The 21906-nt window shown below is 34.1% G+C and overlaps 1 protein-coding gene across 3 annotated transcripts in view; it reads right to left on the reverse strand.

The window, feature by feature from the left end:
• Nucleotides 1–3708: 3708 nt before the first annotated feature.
• LOC125074982 (putative fatty acyl-CoA reductase CG5065) overlaps nt 3709–21906 on the reverse strand; it is a 71771-nt gene continuing 53573 nt past the window's right edge. For all 3 annotated transcript variants that reach the window (XM_047686488.1, XM_047686490.1, XM_047686489.1), the window contains exons 2-12: nt 18768–19006; nt 18238–18354; nt 16670–16792; nt 14167–14292; nt 11888–12041; nt 11103–11204; nt 8243–8435; nt 7593–7699; nt 7038–7170; nt 5838–6095; nt 3709–4838 (exon numbers count right to left, since the gene is read on the reverse strand). In XM_047686488.1, the coding sequence (XP_047542444.1) occupies nt 4691–4838; nt 5838–6095; nt 7038–7170; nt 7593–7699; nt 8243–8435; nt 11103–11204; nt 11888–12041; nt 14167–14292; nt 16670–16792; nt 18238–18354; nt 18768–18881 (1575 nt within the window). In that variant the 5' untranslated portion in view covers nt 18882–19006 and the 3' untranslated portion in view covers nt 3709–4690. The remainder of the gene's footprint in view (nt 4839–5837; nt 6096–7037; nt 7171–7592; nt 7700–8242; nt 8436–11102; nt 11205–11887; nt 12042–14166; nt 14293–16669; nt 16793–18237; nt 18355–18767; nt 19007–21906) is intronic.

Here is a 21906-nt window from a genome sequence, read left to right on the forward strand (position 1 = left end):
GAGATGAATTATGAACACAAATTAAGCACATGAAAATTCAGTGGTGCTTGCCTGGGCTTGAACCCGAAATCATCGGTTAAGATGCACAGATGCGTTCTAACCACTAGGCCATCTAGGCTATAATATAATATAATTTTTTAGCATAATGCGAGTTACCCGTTCGCTATATCTATACAAATGAAAAGAAATTTAATTTATTTTATAATATTGTAGCAGTGGATTCCAGCTAGGTGATGGTTAACAATTGGTACAAAAATTACGTCTATAATTTAAGTAAGATCAGTATTTTGAATAACATATATAATATCCATAAACTGAGAACAGCCTGAATATTTTATTAGAACTTTAGTTAAGACTCCTTAATAGTCAGGGGTTACAAAATAAAACATAAAAAAACTTTACATTCTTTTATTTTAATATATATGGAATAATAAATTAACCCCCCATGTATATACCATCCTATCACCGAGACACGTTGGCTGCCTGCGGACTATCCCCATCCCGCTCTAACTAGGTAAACAACGTAATTTCATCTCACTCTGTTTCTATTTCAATTTAATAAAGCTATATATCGTGACGAATATTAGAATGCCGTTAAATTCTTAATTTTATGAATATTATATGATTTGCCGAAATTAGTCAGATATTTTGTGAAAAAAGGGAGCCTAATTAATCCGGAATGGGGACCATCGATCGTTGAGCATTTATTACCCAGCACTAGTTAATAACATTCCACCAAGATTTTACGGATTTTAATACCATTACCATAAACCGCTGGCATCTAAGCGAAACAAATTCAATTTAAAGCATTTTCTCTCACGGTTCCCAAACGAACTGTCATGACGCCATTTTGTATTCTTTCGGCGCGAAACGCCATTTTATTTATTAATGTGACAGATATAGATTCTTTTTACAGAGAATATTAATTATGATACACGTTATTAAGCATCGCATCGATTCGTATTATTATATCTCGATTTTTAATATTTTAAAAAACGAAATACAAATACAATGGCGTCAAACGATTGATAGTCCGTTCAAAAACCGTCTAATTTCACACAAAACTCCGAAAATCTACGCCATACAGCGAATGATACAAACAAAATTCGCTTTCGTGTATATGGATCGTATCTTTGGGTAACTAAATTCTATATACACAATAATATGTCGCATTTATGCAAATAAAATGAAAAAAAAAAACAATTAAATATACATAAGCATAAATTAATTTTACACGCTAAAATAAACTGCATGACAAAAGTTTGTTCAAAATTTACATATAATATTACTTACAAGCGACAAATAAAACAAATAATCAATAAAGAAACTCGTTTTTAGGAATTTATTATTATACACTAATCCGTTGTACTACGCTGCCGAAGCACGATTCGTAATCGATATAGCGAATCGATACGATAATCGAGAGACATACAATTATTCGTCCCAATAAACACGTATAACAACGTCTAAGTTAACTTAAATAATATTTAACACTGGAAGAAATCGGAATCGATATTCAATGCCGAATATTTTATAGCAAAAAAATCGATTTGATATTCGACTAAAATTAATGGCAGCTAAATTTGAGTACAAGTTGCAAATAATCGGGTATTGATTGAATCGATTCCAACGTTTCGCGACACATTCTGATAGATCGAAAGCGAAAGCATTAGGCTTATATTAAGTAAAATGCTAACATTTAACAAAAACTTAGGCATTACTTAACAGTACGTATATACCGAACATCCTGTAGGTATTTTTTTTATTTAAATAAATCGAATAATAATATGTATTATGGAAGTTAAGTCGATTAAAAACTTTACTATAGTCTATTTTCGTAATGTTAAGTTAGCACGTCTCGATCTCGTTTGCTATTGGCTACAAATAAGAACCAATAGCGGGCGATAAGCCGGCGTTCACAATCAATGCGTAATACGTATCGTTCCTATTTTAAATTCTTCTTACCACGTTTTTAAGATTTGAACATTATTAATTAACCATAATATTGAATAAAGTGAACGCTTATTGTGAAAGTCGGTTTATACCATTTCATTTGACTAACCAATGAGCGAGCGAGTTTTGTATTCAATAATCATAGAAAATATTGGATATAGTACAACAAAAAAACGATCCTTTATATATTTTAATATGTAAAAGTCCGTTAAAAGGAAGACATAAGCCGGAATACTTCATTTAAAAGCTATATGGAATATCAAATGTGACAGATCAAAACACAGAATAAACTCTGATAGTTAAATTAGCTCTTTGTTACAAACACTGAAAACATTTTCATACTATTTTGACAATAGGCCATTCTCTGAGATTCGAACAAATGGTTTGACACCAATGTACGATCACGGCCGGTCTTTGAACTCGTGTGACATTCATTTGTTTTTAATTATTTTGAATATAATTACAAAAACAATTATCAAATAACTATTTTCATCTTTTTTTTTTATCGTCAGCTTAAAAAAGAGCTACAGGACAAAATTTCACACTATACTAAATTTGTATTTCAAAATTTTCACATTTCGGTATATTATGAATAATAACTAGCATTACATTAAAATAAATAAAATTGTAAATTAATTACATTTAAATATTTTAAATAAATACCTTACAATATACCTATATTAAGGAAGCGTCATGACATGGAACGAAATGACCAAACAAGATGGCCGACAACGCGATTTTTTTATCTTTTACCATTATAATCTCCTTTGTCATATTTCACTTTTTTTATAGTCATCGAGTAATTCTAACTAGAAAAAAAAACAGTAAACTAAATTGACATTTTATCTCTAGACACGTTGTTGTAACAAAAAAAAAAAAATTATAGTCTGTTTCTCAGAGACGTCAAACTATTAAAACTTTGTTGCGAAACTGATTTCTATATAACTACATTCATTACATACATACATTCTTTTGATTTCATTCGCCAGAAGAAAACGTCGTATTACATTTTGTAATGTATTTTTTTTTTATTTGTCAAACCCATATACATAGAATGGACGGTGAGCGTTCCCTATCAGACAGCAAAGCATAAAAGTGTGAGAGAGACGAATATATCATGCGTCTAGTAATTGGGAAAATTTTTGTAGTTACATACTACACAAGGGAGATAGAAATTGGCAGCACAGTCGCTGTCCCTTTCTAGAGCGATACAACGATCTGTCAGCTTATTATTTTTTAAACGTGTCTAGAGAATTCAAAAGTCAACTGTCATATATCGCGTCACTAACGAATTATTATTTTTTTTGTAAAAAGATTAATTTTGACATCTTTTATATCGAAGACTGTCACCTAATTATTATTGATTCAATTGTATTTCCTTTATTTAAATTTATAGAGAATAATTACGTTATAACTTTGATTATGTCTAGATTGGAATAGTTTATTTATAACAAATTCAAACGTAAATTAACAATATTATTACCAAACCCCTTCCAAGCTACATACAAACTTTCTAGACAAAAACAATTACAGTCGCTTATTTTTTAGAAAATGCGTTTTTTGTATTTCTAATTTACAAATTTAAATTTAACAAACGATAAATTTTCAAAATAATCGATAACTTTTTTGCTTTATTCGCTAAATTTTGAGCGTTAGTTTCTAATAATTAGAAAAAAAAAAATTCGCAAAAATTTCACTAACATTTTCATTGTAAATAAGTTGTTCTTTTTTATTTAAAGATTAGCCTAGCGAAGATTGAAAATTTTCCTAGTGATTTTTTTCCGCAATCGATTAAAACAATATATATAAATATTAATATTGAAAAGCATTATTTTTTAATTTACATAAATTAAATCGACATCTTTGGCAGACTGACCGGTAGCTAGAAATAATATTACAACCTTCTTTTCAAAAACAATGTTACACCAATAATATTCCCAATTTTCTTAAATTAAATAAATATAATCAACTTGAATTTAAATTGTATCGTTCACAATTTTTACCATATTTCGCTACCGGTAAAGCTATGTGTTCAATGTTGCTAATTAACAAATAAATATGCTACAAATGTTACAATAGACGAAAGAAGAAGTACCAACAATAATTGGTTGCACTTATATTACGGCTTAAGGTGGAGTTTTTTCTCTCTTTTTCTATAAACTATAATTAAACGCGTAGAACCGATTTAAGTTATTAAGTCGTTGTGACACCGTTCGAGTGACAAAAATACAGCACTTACAAATAAGGCAGTTATATTATCTATGGCTCAATTTACAATCATTAATATAACGGGAATTATTGCGTCTCTATTACAATAATTATTACTATGCGTAAAGTTTTGAACTTTATCATTTTGTTTTTTATTTGATTTATCATTGAGCTGTAACGGTACAAAAAAATCCGGAATAACACCTTAACATTTTAAAAATCTAACGTCTAGCGCTCGATAATTCGAACGCGAATTGAACTGTCAAAATGAAAGTTGACGTTTCAATTTGACATGTGGAACGTGCGTTGACATATGTCATGGCAACGTCGAGTTGACGTTAAAGCCGCAAGCCGCTTGTGAAGCTTTAAAAACTATCGGTGTTTGACTGTTTACGACCGCCATCTTGTCGTTATATTAATGTCAACATGAAAAGAAAACGTCGAAAGGGTTCTTTTTATTGTTTAAAGCGTTCTTAAGCTGTAAGTGGCGATGTCAACGAAGTTTATTATATATTATGGAAGCGGGACATCAGGCGATGGCTAAAAGTCTCGCGGCTCGCGTTAATAGGTCGACAATTCGGCGCCATATGTTTCGCAGTGCATTGGAACGGCTGAAAAGGAATCTCCAAAGGAAGAATACGGCAGCCACTTGAGTAAGGATGTGCACTATGTGTAACCTGGAAATTAAGAAATTATAATGTAATTTTTTTAAAATACATTTCTAATGAATCCTATAAATAATGCAAAACGTGTACTCCCATAATCTACTAGTATCATATCATATCATTTTACTTGAATTATTAAAAGGGTGAGTGAGCCAGTGTAACTACAGGCACAAGGGATATAACAACTTAGTTCCCAAAGTTGGTGGCGCTTTGGTGATGTAAGGAATGGTTAATATTTCTTACAACGCCATTGTCAATGGGCGGTTTTGCCGCCCGCCTACCAATTACATAAAATAAATAATAATCTCGGATGTGATAATTTCTATTGATTAATTCGGCAATCCTCCTCGCAAGGAAACCGCACATGGCAACTTGCCCATTTTGCTAAATAATTTATCCACAAAATAGAGTAACATGCAAAATTCATCTGAACAGATGCATTTACAAAACAGTGAAAAATTGAAGTGTGATCAATGAAATGATTCCTATAACAGTACTAAGAGTGGTAGTGCTCTGTGTCCTACTGGAAAATTACTACACACACATGTTATTCTACCGCTAAACAATAATACTTCCTATGGGTGTTGCTGTGCAAAATTACTGACTAAGTATAACGTCTTATATGATTGACAGGCCATTAACCGCGTAAAACGCCCTCTACACTACTCGGAATATAGCCACGTCGAAATAATTGTCGAAGTTTTACGAAATCCTAAGTACGTGACTACACACTCGTGCAACCTCAGAGCCTCATTGAATGGTACTTCCAGTCCTTTGACTTGTACGCAAATCGACAACGGTCGGTATTTAACCGAGTTAAGCCGAGATTGCACGAATCGAATCAAGTGAACCTCTCGGCTTCGCTTAACCTTATTAACTTCGCCAGTAGCCTTTTAAGGCATGTTCATATTACTCGTAGTTCATATATATATGAGGTTTTAGTGCCTCGTATCAAATTCCTCAATTAAATCGTTCCTGCTAAAGATTAAAAATGTCGTTTTCTTTACTCACCTACGTAGTAATTTTCTTGACTTAGGCAAAGTGTCCGGACTTTCCTTGAAGAGGAACCTCCGTATACCTAAGACGTAGGATTCGATATAGGCGTCCCAGTCTATGTTAGTGACATCAAAGTCGAAAGTATTCCGGTCCTCGGGCGAGAGCGCGGTACAGAGGGCCTGTACATTGTCATCAGCAAAGGCCCATTGACGAGTAGTAAAGTATTCCAAGCATGCTGAGGCTTTTTCCAACTTATTCTGAACACGGACCATCCTGAAATTAACAAAAGTTGTATTAAAACATTATCACAAAAAATTATAATTGACTGAATAATCACATAACGGATTGTGTCTAAACGGAACGCGTCCTTAATATTTAATTCTCAAATCTCGTTCACTTATGAATTGTTATTGAATCACCACCTGAGGAACTTCAAAACTACCTAAACTAACTACAAAAAAACCTTCGGAAAAAATGTCTAATTTGGAACTATCTAAATATACGTAATCAAACTACAGCAATACTCGTATTGCTGTATGTTATTGTATTGTATAAATACATCCATCATACAAAACAATTCCATGATGGCTCTATTTAACAATATATATCTTCCATTTGGCATATGTGCACAGTAATTCTAGGCCCAAAATATTTGACATTAAACATTCAAAAGATTTTAATCTGCTTTTATCATTTCGAGCTGATCATCTTACCAATACGTTATTCACAATCCTCTTACCAAGGTACAGTATATAGAACACATTGCTAATAGACTATATATACAGAGTCTATATATATATAGCTGTATATCCAAGTTTTATGCATACCAAAATTTTCCTATTCTAAAGTTACAAAGTCTAAATAAACTCTGTATATATATATGGTACTAATGAATTATTCAGGCCTAAGTGGGTAGTTGCACCTAATTATCAATAATTAATTATTCTTCTGCAAAACATTATTACTCTATCTTGCTATTTTCCGGTTTGAAGTTTGAGCAAACCAGTTAGCAAAGAGAATCGACACTAGATGCCATGGTTGCCAGTGCATTGACGGTGTAAGGTTTGCATTATATCACTTGCAGTGCACTTGGCACTTTGAGCCAAGTTGACCACTTATAGCGGAATTGTTGGTCTATTTTTTGGACCATAATATATTGCATTCTTAAAACAGTTCTCTATTTCTAGTACATATTTTTCGTTTCATAAAACATACATAGGTTTATTTCCAGTGAGTTTGGCGATGAGGTCGATGATGGTGGCCGGTGCTCTGTGCTGCAACAACGTCAGCGTGCTGTGCTTTAGACGGTTATTCGTAATATCTCCACCAGGATACCAAGTAATTTCACCTGGAAACATAATACGAAAACACTAAAATACAGTCCAAATTATAAATCATAAAACAAAAATAAATCAAACATTTCATTTACAATTACGACTGATTAGAGGTCGTGGCATTTCAATATGGCTACTTTTGGTTGAAAATGTGAATTTGCCCAAAAATAACAGATCATATGATATGGCTTATATATATCTGTTTAAGATAGTTTTTCATAGATTGATGTAAATTGTCAAAAAAGTAAGTAATTGATTCTGAAGATTGACGATCATAGGTTATAACCATTTATTCCTAAAGCAAACATCTATTGATTGAATAAAATTTGTAATATAGTTGAATACGCGCACGAATAAAACAATATTGCATTAAAACACTACAAGTTTTGAATTAAATTAGTAGTACATTATACAATGAAATTGTTCAGATACTCACTAAAGGGATGTTTTCTCATATACTTGAAACTGGTTTTGACAAAACGTTGCCACGTGATCGGATTCTGCTGACCCGTGCAGCAGTTGTAGACCACCACACCGTCACCTCTAAAACATCCAGTAATCAATTGATTAGAGGATCTGCTTTCTCCTCAATCTACATTTTTAGTCTCAATACTTTTAACATTTGCCTCATGCTAAAAGTTACATATCCTGACGAAATAGTGTGCTCTTTTCTTATAGTCCTAAACATTCCTAGAATTGGTGGTAAAGATTATTATGAAGATAAAAATAAGAAATAGCCCAACGAACCATGTGTTAGAAGAAAATAATATCGAAGATATTTTGCAATTGATTTGTCTCAGGATTTATTAAGTTCGCCTCAGAAAACCGTATGTTATCCCTTAAACAATAGAATACTCTAAGGATATTATCACAATGCATCGATAGGATTATAGTATGATCAACCTGAAGCGTTCAAATTGATGATCAAAGTGGGATGATGCTCATTGGCTGCCGATTGCATCATCTGCTGTTATCGACCAATCGGCATCCAGAGTCAAATTATTCCATAATTTAAAAATCTATGCGTTTTTACAAATGTTCTTATTGTTTAAACACATACATCATTACTAATAATTTCTCATTTACCGTCTCAAATGAGTCCGCCAAGCGCAAACAATCATCAGATTGATGACGGTATCGACTGGCACCAAATCTGCGACACGTCCACCCGTGCCAAGCATTGTACGGAATACGCCCTTGCCGACCGCTGCTATGATGCCATTGGGACCATTCCAGTTATCCACCCAACCTTTGACCGGCTCCCGGACAGATGAGAGTACTGAGAATTGAAAACATAATATGTTATTAATAAATATTTTAATTTATGGGTATTCTGGGTATGTGATACGTATTCTACCGCTATACAGCAATACTTAGTATTAGCTTGAAGATTGAGTGAGCCAACTCAAACTAAAGGCAAAAGGGACACAACATCTCACTTCCCAACGTTGGTGGTGCGTTGGCGGTGTAAAGGACGATAAATATTTTTACAAAGCCAATATCCACCGTGGTGACCACTTACCATTGGTTTTCTCATTTATCAGTCGGTCTACCTATTTGCATTGATAAAAAATATAGAATCTATAATCTAAAGACACCGTGTCTGCAATACATGAATACTTTAAATCTCTGCTTGAAGCGATAACTGCGAATCTCAGGAGGTATTACATAACTTTGGAAATAAAACTAAAGTTAAGTGGAAATGTGCTGTGTTACAAATAAAGATAAATTAAACAAGAACTGTTTGTAGTGCACGATACAGCGGAGCTATTAGCGAATCGCATGGAATATGAAGATCGAAGGTTTCCTTATTGCAACTCCTCTTGCCATTGGAATGTATTTAACCCGTCGACTTTATCATATGATCGATTGTGAAACGTTAAAAAAATCCCTTGTTTATCTACACACCTGAATTTATCGTGCGATTAAAAAATATTTTAAAAATTGTGTCATTATGTTAAACGATAACATTGTTATCTTTCAACGAAATTTATTGACTGATAAGACTACCATCCATAAATTTAAAAGATTTCGTAGAAAGAAATGATAATTATTTATTTTTAAATTGCATTAATTATTTACTGGACGTATGATTTGATATGGACTTTTAGTAATACTTTTGTATACATACGGATGAATTTATTATGTATTATGTAGGCGGCAAATGGGCCACCTGCTGTTTAGTGGTCACCACCGCCAAATATACATTGATGATGTAAGAAATATTAAACATTCCTTATATCGCCAATGCGCCACCACCCTTGGGAACGAAGATGTTATGTCCCTTGTGCCTGTAGTTACTGGCTCACTCACCATTAAAACCGGAACACAACAATACCAAGTATTGCTGCTTGGCGGCAGAATAGCTGATGATATTATTCTATTCTTATTCTAGGAACTTCAGAGCTATTACTGGGGAACTTAATTAAAAATCGCCGCAGTTTAAGATCCTGTAATACTAGAAGGCGTTATCCGACATTACTTATTATTATGATATTCACGAGTGAACTATAAAGTGATTTCTTATAGACACTGCACTGCAATCAAAAAAAATCAAACAATACTTTATTCAAGTAGGCTTTTACAGGCACTTCTGAATCGTCATTTAACAAACTATTTAAAGTAAAGCTACCAACGGTTCGGAATGTAGATTCTACCGAGAAGAACCGGCAAGAGACTCAGTAGATCCAACAACATCTAAAAATACAGTCATGTTAGTTGAATACAATTATATATGTATGTTATGTCTACTGCCTGGAAGTCAACAAGCATTAACTCCACGCTTTTTTATCATCAATCTAATCTTGTAGTTTGAAGTATAATTTAAATGAAACATACGATCAGAGAGCAGTGGTTCACTTAGAACATGTGAATCCAAACACAAGATAGCAGGTACAAATTTAAAAAGCCTGAATACTCATCTATTCGATAAATGTCAAAATCAAAATATTCTTTATTTAAGTAAACTCTTAAAAGCAATTTTGTATCGTCGTGTTACGGTGTTGAATTAAATGTAGAGCTACTACCGGCTCGGAAGTATATTCAACCGATAAGAGGCAAGAAACTCAGTAGTTACTTTTGTCCACTAAGTTTCATTACAGAGTATGTCAGTAAATAATCTCGAGGAAACCTACGTCTGATGTAAACGCAAAAACTAATACCAATAAAATCTAGAAACGATCTAACTAAACGGGATAAATAAATCTACATATATAATATTACAAACATTTTAATCTACGCCAATCAAATGATTTTGATACTTTCAGTTGTGACTAACAAGACATCAAGAGTCATCGTAACACTGTATTCCTTTATCTGATATCTATGTTTTATCTATAATATTGTATAAATAATTTATTTACAATAGATAAAGTGCATAAGTTGTTTCCGCAACCATTTAACGGAGCTGTAAACTTGCTTAAACAATATTAAAAAAAACTAAAACAATAAGTTGATGATACTTTGTGGTAGGTCTTTGTGCAAGACCGTCTAGACCCATTTATCACATATTACCATTAAACAGCAGTACTTTAGTATTGTTATGTTGCGGTTTGAAGGTTGAGTCAGCCAGTGTAACTACAGGCACGAGGGACATAACATCTTAGTGGCATAACATAAAGTTGGCAGCGCATTTTTTAAAAAAATAATACTAGTAACGCCCCAAATTAAAGAATTACATTATTACCCAAGGAGGGGGTACGCTTTATACTCTTACGCTTATCAGTTGTGTTAGGAGTACGACAATAGCCCGAAGGGCCTGACCCTGCAACTTTAACACTTCGCTAGGCGGCCTGTAAACCGATGCTCTATTGACACTTAAATACGCTTGGCGATGTAAAACGGTTATTTCTTACAGCGCTAATATTTACGGTGGTGACCAAATACCATCAGATGGCGTATTTGCCGGTCTGCTTTCATCTACATCATTACGTCTCGTTTAACTTACCAATTGAAGGTCTAACGATCGCGACAGGAAGGTTATTGCATTCCTTGATTAGCATGTCCTCGGCAAGAGCCTTGGTGAACGTGTAGGTATTAGGCCTGTCTCCTGGAATTATAATAAATATATATGAGATATGAGAACCGAGATAGCTTATTGGTTAAAACTCATCTTCACCGTTGATTATGGGTTCAAGCCCAGGTAAGCACCAATGAATTTTCATGTGCTTTATATCTTTATAATTCATCTCGTGCTCGGTGGTGAAGGGAAACATCGTTAGGAAACCAGCATTTAACTAATTTCAATGAAATTCTGATGGGTGCAATCAGCTCCAAATGGTTTCTTCAAAGGTTAGAGTCTGAGTCATCCAGTAGGGCATTTATAAGTTCATACTTTAGTTTTGATATCTTTTAATCTACGCGACGGCTTTTGATGAGGTTATCATCAATAAACAGAGAGATTCAAGGGGAAGGTTTACATGTATAATACATACATGTAACAGTAGAGACATGCAGAGAATTTCAACTTTCCTAGCCGGAAAATAAATAAAAATTTTCCTTGTTGTATTTGCACATCAATTTAAATGTACATATACATGTAGATTACCCATTTAACACATATAAAGCCGGGACGATTAACTGTAGACGTACATTGTTTGCTATTTCGGCTCTAATATACTATATGTGTAGTATCACATAGACTTCACAAATGGGAACTATATATGACAATAAGATAACCTCAGCATAGATATAATTGCAGAGAACATTGAATCGATTTTAACAGAAACGTACCAACTAAATCCGGCGTGATTCGATCCACCAGTTCGTCAGGCAGCGTCTGTACCAGGGTGACGACGTGCTCCGGGTGAGCGGGTGGAGCGTACACCGTCTCCTCCACTCGTTCTCTCTCGCAGTTGCAGTATGCGGTCGACACGTGAACTAAAGCCTGATTCGAAAGCACATTAAAAAAATATATAGTTTTTCTCACTATGGTCTTTAAAAAAAATTTTGTAAAACTTGTACTGTCGGCAAAGATAAACTACTGAGTTAAGAATCTGCATTCTGAACCAGTGGTAGTATATAATTTAATTTAATCTACTAAATAACGATTCAAATATGCCTACGAGACTCGACTCGAATAAATACTTTGAAATACACGGTTATTTTTCTGTTTTGTATAATTCATTAAGAAAAACTAAGCTCCGCCAAATAAAAATAAAAAAAACATGGTAAATATCCCGTTTTAAATACTGTTAGTAATGTTAATAAAAATAAAAAAAGACGAACGAAAATGTCTTAAATAAAGAAATAAAATAATAATAAAAAAAGACTCCATTTTTACCATTGGTCACAAATATTTAAAAAAAAAAACAATCTTTTACATTTCAAAATAAACGTGAGTAAAGTCGAAGGAATAACTACGTATGATGAATATATACACCAATAAGGGGGGAACTGGGTAAATAGACAAGTGTATCGTTAGAAATGAACACCCAGTGCATAATATAATTATATTCTTGAATAAAACAATAACATAACAACACTTTTTAGAGCGCATTAATTATGCATACACACGATTTTCTACCTGAAGTTTAACTTAGAGTGGGACATCGTATTCATTATGACAATACTGCTATCCGACCTCGGCTTCGCCTGCGTGTAAGGGGAAAGGGGCGGTATGCCTTACAAAATCACCTATTTGCCGTTCCGGACAATAATCTGAGCCAAATTTCAATAAGATCCGTTCAGCTGTTCTGGCGTGATTTAGATGAAAACATCCATCTAGTGTTGCATATCGATAGACTATCGATAGTTAGGGTGTTAGCGATAGTATTGATAGTCTATCGACAGAATTGTGACGCGACAATACTATCCATAGTATCGATAGTATTGATAACTCCCCATCAGCAATACTATCGATAGTATTGCAAAAACCATTACTTTTAACCTAAACTATCGATACTATCGATAGTATCAATAGTATTGACGCGTGACAAAAAAACAAAACTATTGGTAGCAACCAATAGTTTATTTATATTTACTCATTGTTTTTTATTTCTATATAATTATTACCATAGTATTAGTGTTAGTATACCATAGAACTATACGAAAAGACTCAAGATCCAAGTAAACCAAGTTAGTCCAAAGGTGGGTTCGCCTAACAATGTGGATTTCGTTAGACATGAACTCGACCATGGTTAGCCTTAGACCATTACTAATATTATATATTTACTTGCTTGGGTATTGTGTTTGAATGGTGAGCCAGTGTAACTAGGACACAAGGGACATAACATCTAAGTCCCCAAGGTTGGTGGCGCATCGACGATGGAGAGATGGTCAATAATTTATTGGTGGTGCCCACTTACCATACAGTGGCACCTTTACTAACTTGTACATTAATTCAAAAATATAATCTTCGACTACAACATTATACCGAGTCTTGTCAAGACACATATATTACGTGACGATTTGAAAGTGCTAATTTACATGATCATTCAAAGCGACCAATGCTTCTCAAGACGTATGTGTGTGTTCGTAAATATATCCGACACACACACAGATACATCTTATTCACGACAGCGTGCTGCGTGTATTCGAAAACCAGGTCAGGTGAGTTATTAGGTTTTTCTGTCAAGAAATTCACAAGAGCAGCCCGTTAGTTAGTCTCCCCACTCTTCCTATAAGGTTTATGCGCGAATCGTGTCCGATTACCATTCCATGGGAGTTTGAAGGGGGGAATATAGCATGCCTTTTTGCGCACAAACTAGTGCACCAAAATATTTCTTGAGCAGATTGCTAGTAAGTCATCGTTAAAAATTGCTACCTAAGCCTAGAAGGTTCGGTCAGGTCAATTTGTTTTTGCTCGACTCGTTGTCGAAGTTTTTTTTTATTTTTAAATGTCTAAACAAATAACTTTTAAATAAAGTTCTTAAACCCGAAACAAATTTGGATGTACGTGGTATTGTTAGAATCCTCTCATCATTCCCAAGTGACAATGGCTATAAAATCATTCAATTTTAAGTTAGCAAAATGTTTGTTGTAATTTGTTTTCCATGTGTGTTTAAACGTACCTCAAGCCCAAGCATACGATGACAGAGCTGGACGAGCTGTTGCGTCCCCAGCATGTTGATGGTTACTGATAGCTTTAGTTTCTCATCGAATTTAACCGTTGCAGCCGAATGGAAGACCACAGATACCTGCACAGAGGAATAAAGTATTAAGTTTTAAGTCAAAGCAATACTCATGATTATGTCTTTAACGCATTAAGGCAATTTGTGTTGGGCGTGATCAATCAATCGAGCACGTAGCGACTGCAAGGAACAAGGAAACCTACGCACCATAAAAGGCATGTCTGCCAAATTTATTTGTTTTTAATTCAATATACCACTGCACTCACACCAAGAAAACGGGCTAAGGAGAAACAAGTGAGAATTATGCTAGTAAGATGTACTATGTCGTGCGTGATGAGTGTATTTGTGTGAGTTTACATAAGTAAGTCATTTAAGGTCGTCTATTCACTCACAAAGGCACGTCTCTCCACTACGAGTGATTTACAAGATGTCGTAGTGTGTGTGAGATCACTAATGAAAGAATAAAGACAACAAAAGTACAAATTAGATAATATTTGTTTATACTTGGTGGGCTTTGTGCTAGCCCGTCTGGGTAGGTACAACCCACTCATCAGATATTCTATCGCTAAACAGCAGAACCCAGTATTGTATTCCATTTTAAAGGGTCAACCAGTGTAACTACAGGCACAAGGGACATAACATCTTGGTTCTCAAGGTTCGTGGAATGGTTAATATTAGGGGCATTGTCTATGGACGTTGGTGACCACATAACACCAGGTGGTGCGTTTGCTCGTCCGCCTACTTATGTCAGCGTGACAGCGTGTGTGCCAGCGTAAGTATAAATATGAGAGTTCGAGTGGGAGTACTAGTGGATAATCTTTAAGTACAATAACTTAACAGACCATACGCATAAACATTTCTAAGAATTGTGATTATGTATCTTAATTAAACAGGCGATCGTCTTTAGAGACCTTTACGATTTTTATTCTGACTCGTACGATTCGTATATTCATATTGTACGTTTCTGTTAGCATGTGTCTATTCCCTCCACTGGGTCACGGGTACGTGACTCAATTCCCAAGGCTGTTTTTTTCTATAGACAGTGGATTACATGTTTGGTGTATAGCAACAGCTGTATAACATGCAAAAACATCATACCGTCAAAGTAATTAGGTTAATTATACACGATACAGGGGTTCAATTTCGGTTGAATAGAACATATATCAATTTTATTTTTTCAAATTACGTTAAGAATGAAGTTGTATCATGTCAACTGACGTGTGTAGCGTTAGCAAAACTATTTGTTTTATTTATTTTTGAATTGCTTTAATTAATGGTGCATATTGTCGTGTGCGAAGTACTTGTGATCGAGATATAGCTATGAGAATAAGCTTGTGTACCGTTTGAAAAACAAGGAGATAATATGAGTTGTGAAGAATTAGATGACAATAATAATGCTGAAGTGTTTGTTTGTTTGAATGCGTTAATCTACAAAACCGATTTGTAGATTACAAGAAAATTATAGAATTTATGTTTTAGATTAATTATTATTGAGAATATCAAAACAGCGTGTAAATGTGCCTCTGCTCGGCTAGTGCCTCCACTTGGAGGAGAAGGTTCGGAGCATATATCACCACATTGTTCCGATATCGGTTATAATGCATGCATGTTTCTTCACGATGTTTTCCTTTACCGCCTTTACGAGGTAAATAAACATATATATCAATATATCTAGACTATATCACATCACGCTAAATCCCATGGGGATTGAGCAGTTTCGCTTAACACTGTTGAAACCGCGCGAACCAATGGTACTGAATGACGAAATTTTTTTTAAAAACAAAACAAAAATCAACGAATTATAGACAGGATGTTTGAAAAAAAAAGTTGTAAAAGATAGTGAAATAGATATATCTTGATAAAAACATTGTGATAGCTTAAAACATCGCCAAATCAAATTTCACTTTTCGCTAAATAAAAATGGTTTTTTTTTATAGATAATTTAAAGATTAAATTGACTGATAAGATTGTAGCTTTATTGAGTATTAAAATGTGTCAATTTTATTTATAACTGGTTATCGCTCGCAGATTTGCTTACGTGTTGAGGGTTGGTCGTCATTTTTACATTACATTAACAGCCTGTAAATTTCCCACTGCTGGGCTAAGGCCTCCTCTCCCTTCGAGAAGGCATGGAGCATATTCCACCACGCTGTTCCAATGCGAGTTGGTCGAATACACACGTGGCAGAATTTCGTTGAAATTAGACACATGCAGGTTTCCTCACGATGTTTTCCTTCACCGCCGAGCACGAGATGAATTATAAACACAAATTAAGCACATGAAAATTGTGATGCCGGCCTGGGTTTGAACCCGAAATCATCGGTTAAGATGCACGCGTTCTAACCACTTAATTCGGTTCCGTAGTTTGGTCGTGAAAGCGTAAGAAACAAACAGACAGAGTTACTTTCGCCATTTATAATATTAGTATAGAATAAAGTCTTACCTTCTGACATAACATTGCTTGATCCGCTGGACTGATACCTAATTCTGGTTCCGTGATATCGCCGACTATTGGTACGATCTTGTTAAGTTCTTGAGGCCGTTCTTTCCTTAACGTCTCGAACAACTGAGAAAAGAAAATCCTTCTAATTATCCTTCATTTTAAATTCTAAACATTTCAGTTGTTATTTGTAAACTGAAGATGAGTCGAAGCCTCCAAGTTCGAGTGGGTAAATACTTGTGTTCGTTGTTGGATTAATTAAAGTGGTAAAGTTACGTTTCCCACTGCTGGACTAAGGGCTGTCTTCTTAAGAAAATATTTTTCACAGTTGCATTCGTGTTGGTGGGTTCCAAGACACGATTTTTTTTTTTTGAATTCGCGATCTGATTCACTTGTGAACGCTTGTGTGCGAAAGGTTATTATACAATTATTGAGTTTATAATTGATAGCACACTTTAGGAATCAAACGATCGCCTCCTGGCTATTTCTTTTCATATTGAATATATTTAAATAATAAAATTGACAAAAAAATTATCTGCTGAGTTTCTTTCGCCGGTTCTTCTCGGGTCAGGGTATTTTCTTTTTCGTGGTAGTGTTTAATTTTTAATCGATAAGTAAGTAAGCTTCTGTATCGAATAAAGGAATTTGAGTTTGAGTTTTTTTGCTGTCCGCTGTCATTTCAGTGTTGGATACAAGCGAGTAATAAATTCGAGATATGATAGATATATGGATATACTCACACACTCACACTATGAGTGTTGTGTTCACAAAGTCAAGGTTCAGGGTAAACTTGAAATAATTTTCACCTTTCAGATTCGCCAAATTATAACCGCTTGACGACCGACTTTTCAAGGGGAGAATGACCTCTCTATTTCAAGGTCAATGACCGTTCTATTACAGATAGTCCAGAGCAGTTTCACTTGATCGTATATAATCATAAGCTTAGAACAATCACCCTAAAACTTACAAGATTTGATAAAAAAATTATGACACGGCAAAATATTTATCGGGTAATTTAAAACAACTCATTCCACGAAAATATATACTGAGCTAAAGAACTACAGTCGCGTGATTTACGTCATTGTTCAGGTTTTTCTGTTCTTTTCAACGAATATCGATCTTAGTTGATTACATGGTATTTTATGGCCATACGTAACATACTAGTCACGTCATATGTTTCGGTATATATCTATTCGAGCGCGGGTCGAATATGCAATTAAATTTTGAACACGTTCTAAGTTACTGATCGAGTTAAAATTTTGCACTATATTTTGAGTGCTGGTAAAAATAAATGGTTATATTAATTTCTTAGAGTACATCATTCTCAAGATCTGTCTCTTTAACCCATTTGACCTCCAATGCAGAATAATGGGATTAATATTGGAATAGAATCATTATGGGTTTATTAAGAACTTATTTTTTATGGCACTGGCACTGATAGGAAGGTAAGTCGTCACCACCATAGAAAATCAATCATACACAACCATAGACCATACATACATACATACATACAAATACGTACAAACTGATACACATACGTAATACACGTAAAAACATAAATATATACTTACAGGGGATTGTGTGAGTTCTGTAAGACGGGACGCCACATCCTGACCACGCTTCGGCCTCATCAATAAGTAAATCTTCTTGATTTTGGGACAGCTCCTCAGCAATTTTTCGACCAGCACCTGTTATAAGATCTATACATATAATCAAATAGAAGCACCGCACCAACTTCCTATAATTGGTACATCGTTAAGTCCAATAGAGAAAAAGAGAGAGAAATAAAAAATTGGAGTAAGACAACAAATGACTCATCATCATCAATTTAAAAGTATCAGTTAAAAAACTTCGACTATTTCACAATGCTGCTACACTACGGATTGATGGTTATATATTTGGTAAAATATTCCCCTAACACACAAAGATATACCCAAAAGTAACCCATGACTGGATATGAACCAGTTATTTTCGGCTAAGATCCAAACGACTGTTCGTCCGGCATATAAAAGCCGTAATGCCTGCTCGGAATTCAACTGCAACCATCGATAAAGAACCAGGTGCAACGGTCAATATAAAATAAAAACCAGATATTCCTCACCTTTCCCATGAAACCCGTTCCACCCGTGACAAAGACTGATTTGTCCGCGTAAAATTCCGCCACCGGCATATACTCCTGACTCGGCCCAAAATGGCCGCCAAGGCAAGACGCCATGTTTATTCCCTTGTCAAACGTTTGGAAGTTAAATTTTTGAAGGCATCAGTTTCTTGTTGACGTATGCGCCTGCTTTTATTAATCTTGGATTACTCTGCGAATGTCACTCTTCCCAACATGGCCGACTGCAACAATGGAAACCACAATGAGAATTTCTTTAGTGAGCTTAGTGGCTCGTAAATAGCACGATTGTCATGAGAAAAATATTAAAAATATATATAATACAGTAGTTTTATTGTGTATGTGTGAAAAAAAGCTAAATTAAAACACGTTCCGTTTGGAATCCATTTAATTTATACATTTATATCCGATAAACATACATACATTTTTATGGTATAAGTTAGCGGACGAGCAAATGGGCAATCTGATGGTAAGAGGTCACCATCGCCCATAGACAATGGCGCTGTATCTTACGTCATTATACGTTTTGGGAACTAAGATGTTATGTCCCTTGTGCCTGTAAAACCCTGGCGCACTCACCCTTCAAACCGGAACACAACAATACTGAGTACTGTTTGGCGGTAGAATATTTGAAGAGTGGGTGGTACCTACCCAGACTGGCTAGTACAAAGTCTAAATATTGAAATAAAAAGTAAATCTTAAATATCCTACTGCTAAGATAAGGCTTCTAAGCTATTATTTCCGTAGAAAGTTTCCACAAAATCGTCCTCTTTATAATAACCGAATATACTTAATAAAATTCTAAACCGGGTTTGTATGTTTGTCACTCTGTTACGTGGCATGACAATCGTACACAGAATAACAGCAGTGTTATCGATCGTCGTAATTTTTTCATAGAGACAGTGACGGACGAAGATCCAAAAAGGAACGGACACCGTCGTCAAAAACTATTTTACAAATTATGAATAAAACTTAGTGTTTAATTATACTAAATAGTGTACCAGTAGGTACTAATGCTAACTTATGCCAGACAGTACTTGCTGTATTTAATTTTAAGCGAGCAAAAACAACTTCAAGACGTCACTAAACACCGTATAACGATTAAATTACGAATGTTTTCGTAGCAAGTATTAACTGTATATAATATGGTAAAGAGGACATATTATTCGATACAAGATTATATTGATGATAAAAAGGCGTGGAGTTAACGCTTGTTGACTTCCAGGCAGGAGACATTACATACATATATAATTGTATTCAACTAACATGACTGTATTATTAGATGTTGAAAAAGAGTAACTACTGAGTCTCTTGCCGGTTCTTCTCGGTAGTAGTAATCTACACTCCGAACCGGTGGTAGGTTTACTTTAAATAGTTTGTTAAATGACGATTCAAAAGTCCCATACAACAAACGTGATTTTTTTTTCCGTTTTTATAGGTAATGGTACTCGCGCGAGTCCGACTCACACTTTAGCGTTACCTGGTGGTAAGTGGTCATTATTGTCCATAGACATTGGTGTTGTGAGAAATGTAAATCATTACCGCAAATGCTCCAAGGTTTAGAGCTTAGTTACACTGGGTCACCCTTTCAAACGAAAAAAAACAACGATAAATAGCTGTTTGTTTATTATTTTTTTAATTACCTCGCATTATATTTTAACATAGCTAATTAGTTAAATGTAAGGTTAATTTAGTTACACTAAGTCACTCAATCTTTAAACCAAAAAAAAAAAACAACAATTCTAACAAAACAAGTATTGTCTTTTTTTTTTTAAATAACTACGAGTTTTATTTAATTATTTTAATTTGCATTACATTTTAATGTAATTTATTAATTAAATGTATTATTTTTATTAAACTTGGCCAACATTTTTAAACAATATTTTAAATTATGTAATAAGTAATTATTTAATTCTTCTCAAATAACCAACACATTATTCATTCCCAATTAAGTAACTTTACATTTGTTTTGAGTTATTAAATTAATTAATTTAACACTAAAGAAAGCGAAGTTTAAAATGCATTATAAATAGGCCGCTTAAAAAGATTTCTTCCAGAACATTCGAGAAGAAAAAAAAGTACGAAAATCCCACACGTGCAATTATAGACGATTTAAAAAACGAATTAAATTTTGTTGTAAATGTAAATTTAGTGTCTGCATATATTTTTATCAGACAACATTTATTTACTATCAGCAGTCACGCTGCACATATAATATTAGATAATATATTTAAACTATTAAAGTGTGCGACTCTATATGACGGCTACAGCATTTTAAGGTACAATATTGTAAGGTATAATATCCATATATATGTACTAGATGAAAACCCGGCTTCGCTCAGATAAAATAAATAGATCTAAACAAATATGGTTTATCCTTTACTTTTCATTATAACTTTTTCATAAACGTTGATCTATATTTTGCTGTGGATAAGTTTTCATCGAGTCTACCGAACCTCTGCACGAAATTATTATTTGGAACACACTTTCTGAACGCACCCGTAAACGTCAAACATGGCCGCCCGTTGAACTGTCATGTCATTGAATTTCATGGATTTAATGTCGAAATATCTTAATTATATGAATTTTGCGGATATATGTTGTCGACTGAAAAATCATTATTTTTAACGATCCATAATTGTGGATAAGTTTCGTTCGGATCTATCGTAGATCTGCACGAAATTGTTAATATAGATATAATATAGATACATTTACTAAAGTAGAATATGTTATCTACATTTCATTTCGAAAATAAACATCACAAATACACATTTAAATAATATAGTCGTAAACAATCGATGCCGCGGAATTAGATTAAATTATTTACTGAGGTTTCCGGTTCTCAGAATCCATTTCCACAGCTAGTGGTAGCTTTTAGGTTAAATAAATTTTTAAATGATGACACATATCTTAAACTTACTTAATAAACTGTTTAAAACGAAATTAGTATTGCTTTATAATATAACGTAGACGACGTTATTTGTAATGCCGAACTGAAAAACATTACTAAACAAATATACATAAAGTTTACACCAAAAGACACAGCGAATTTCGGAGAAGATTTTAGTATATAATATTATTATTCATGTAGTTCCGTTTTGCCATTTGAACCCTCGTTAACTTT

The sequence above is a fragment of the Vanessa atalanta genome, chromosome 29 (assembly GCF_905147765.1).
Source record: "Vanessa atalanta chromosome 29, ilVanAtal1.2, whole genome shotgun sequence".
Taxonomy (NCBI): Eukaryota; Metazoa; Arthropoda; class Insecta; order Lepidoptera; family Nymphalidae; genus Vanessa; species Vanessa atalanta.